Source organism: Dipodomys ordii, unplaced genomic scaffold (assembly GCF_000151885.1).
Source record: "Dipodomys ordii isolate 6190 unplaced genomic scaffold, Dord_2.0 Scaffold15, whole genome shotgun sequence".
Taxonomy (NCBI): domain Eukaryota; kingdom Metazoa; phylum Chordata; class Mammalia; order Rodentia; family Heteromyidae; genus Dipodomys; species Dipodomys ordii.
Window position 1 is genome coordinate 482,964 of NW_012267231.1, and position 2,656 is coordinate 485,619.

Sequence of the window (2,656 nt, forward strand, 5' to 3'; positions counted from 1 at the left end):
GGAGAGGGGAGGGAGGAGGGACAGAGAGGGGTAGAGAGGGGAGGGGACCCCGTAAGGTGCAGACTGTGAAGCTCAAAGCCCGAAGGTGTTCTGACACACAGACCAGCAGATGGCGTAGCCAGGCCTGGGTTCTGCGGAGCGCTTCACAGCCCTCGTGGCCTGCACTGAGTCCTTGGAGCTTGTTTCTAGAGATGTCCTGAGCAGTCTAGGGACAGGGCGGCCGCCAGCCGCTCCGGACAGGTTCCGGCAGTTACCTCATTCTTTTCCCAAAGCGTCAGCTCCTTCTTTGACCGCTCCAGCCTCTGGGACCGGTCCACCACGAAATAGATGAGGTAGATGCTTCCCGCGAGGGACAGGAGCACCAGGGTGTTGGCCACGATCCGCAGGCCGATGGTCACTGCCCTGGGGAGAGAGGCGGCCAGGAGGAGCCTGGGAAACCGAGGCGCACCAGGGAGCTCAGAGACCTAGGCACTCAGGACAGTGCGCAGGGCCGCCGTCCGTGCTGAGGACCATGGCCGCCGTCACCCCCGTCATCTTCAAGGGGGTCAAGAATGCTGCGACAGGAACTGGGCTCAGGTTTAAACCTGTGTGTTTAACGGTTTAAGCCTTCTCACAGTGAATCTTTGCATCAGACGGTTTGGTCTGGAGCTGCCAGCACTGCCAGGGGCTCCAGTCCAGAGCCAAGGCAGCCTGCCAGCGTGTGGGGACGCTGCCATGGGCAGGAGCTGTCCTCCCTCCGAGGGGCGGTGGTGGCCAGGCCCGCCCCAGGCCAGAGCCCATGCCCGCAGGCTGCCTGGGGACAGGAGGCCACACTCTGCTCCGCTCTACACCTGGGCCCGAGTGTGTCTCCCGAGCACCTGTGCGTGTTCCCCTAGCGGCTCTGGGAATGGGCCTTCTGCATGAAGAGTCCGGCAGTGAGGCAGGGCTGGGCCCAGGACGGACAAGGAGCTCAGACACACAAGGGCAGGGCGGGGTCTCTGCGGGACCCACCCCTGGGTCCCCTCCCGAGGGCAGGGCGGGGTCTCCGCGGGATCCACCCCTCAGCCCCCCTCCCGCAGCCTGGGAGGAGGTGCGTGTCCCACGGGGCGGGGTGCACCTCTCCCTGGGAAAGCCCCTTCTCTTGTTCCTCCACCCCAGGTGTCATCACCAGGCTAGCCCGCAGAGCTCATACCTAGGAACTTACCCTGAGAGATTGTGAACATAATTGGATACTCTATGTCTTCTGACTTCAGAGATTTCCCCCCCTACTGTCCTACAGCACTTGCAGATTGGCTTTACTATGCAAACTAGAAGTTGGCACTAAAGCCATCTGTCCCCTGAGCAAAAGGGGAGGGATTGGGTGGTGGGTCACCCCCCCCCCCCGCCCCATGGCGGGTCTGTGCAGGGGGAAGCGGTCTCTACCCCGCTGCGCACAGTGCAGGACATGCAGGAAGAAGGGCTGTCTGGTAACTAACAAGGCACCATCTCATTAACGCTCCAACGACATTAAAGCAAACCTTAGCGCGGACAGAAGCACCAGAGTGCTAATCAATACCTACAGGTTTTTGCTTTTCTTCTTTTCCTGCTCTTCCAGAATAGCTTCCTTTAAGGAAACACACACAGCATTAGAACCTTAGCACCGCCATGGGTTTAACCCTAGAGCGACTGCATCCAACCTGTCCTAGAGTGACCGCAGCCGGTATGTCAACCCAGAGCTGCCATGCCTGGTTTCTTGGGTAGGATTCTATCCATAGCAGCAAGTTAGATCTCCAGGATCTAGTCATCAGTTCAAAAAAGAGTTTTCTTCAAATGATTGGAACAAGGTTTCTTTAAAGCAGGGTTCCCAGCGATTGGGTCATTCAGTTGACCCGAGGTCCTGAGCACATTTGACTGCATCTAACTGAGAGCAAAAAGTACACGTGGCTTCCCACGTGCAGGTAACATACGTGCACCATGTATGTAATCCTGGGATTTACTTAAAACGCAACTAACTGAAACTTTACGAGTCTAGAGGGGGGCGGGATCAGGAGCCGCTCAGGGCACCCAGGGTGCTGGGGGAGGGGGCGTGTGCTCGAGGGGCGTGGCTTCCCGGAGGCATGACTTCCGGGCTGTGTCAAGGGGGTGTGTCTTCACAGGGCATGCCTCTAGGGGCGTGGTCTACAGGGGCGTGGCCTCTCCGGGGCGTGGCCTCGCGTGGGCCTGGCCTCTCTGGGGCGTGGCCTCTCTGGGACGAGGCCCCACAGGGGCATGGCCTCACGTGGGCGTGGCCTCTCGGGGGCGTGGCCTCATGTGGGCGTGGTCTCTCCTGGACGTGGCCTTGCATGGGCCTGGCCTCTCAGGGGCGTGGCCTCTCCGGGGGCGTGGCTCTCCGGGGCGTGGCCTCCCCGGCATACCGAATGGGCCCGGTCCATTCTGCGCCTGGACCCCTCACGCACCCGGATGCTGTTCAGGATGGCAGCTGTCTTGCTCTCGGCGGCCTCTGCGTTTCCAATGAGGTAGTCCCAGGCGCAGAACACCCGCCAGCAGAAGGTGTAGTTCTCATCGGAGGCGCTGGCAAGGCTGGTGCGGGAGTTCTTGGCCATCCTGCGGGGAGAAGAGTGCGGGAGCCGGGTGGGCTGCCCCGGGCTGGGACTCCGGGCTGGGCTGCCCCGGGCTCGGGCTCCGGGCTGGGCTGCCC

General features: G+C 61.4%; 1 protein-coding gene across 1 annotated transcript in view; it reads right to left on the reverse strand.

The window, feature by feature from the left end:
• Tmc3 (transmembrane channel-like 3) overlaps nucleotides 1–2,656 on the reverse strand; it is a 35,695-nt gene that overhangs the window by 20,071 nt on the left and 12,968 nt on the right. Inside the window, 3 exon segments of the mRNA XM_013011848.1 lie at nucleotides 160–402; nucleotides 1,539–1,582; nucleotides 2,415–2,562. Of these exon segments, the coding sequence (XP_012867302.1) occupies nucleotides 160–402; nucleotides 1,539–1,582; nucleotides 2,415–2,562 (435 nt within the window).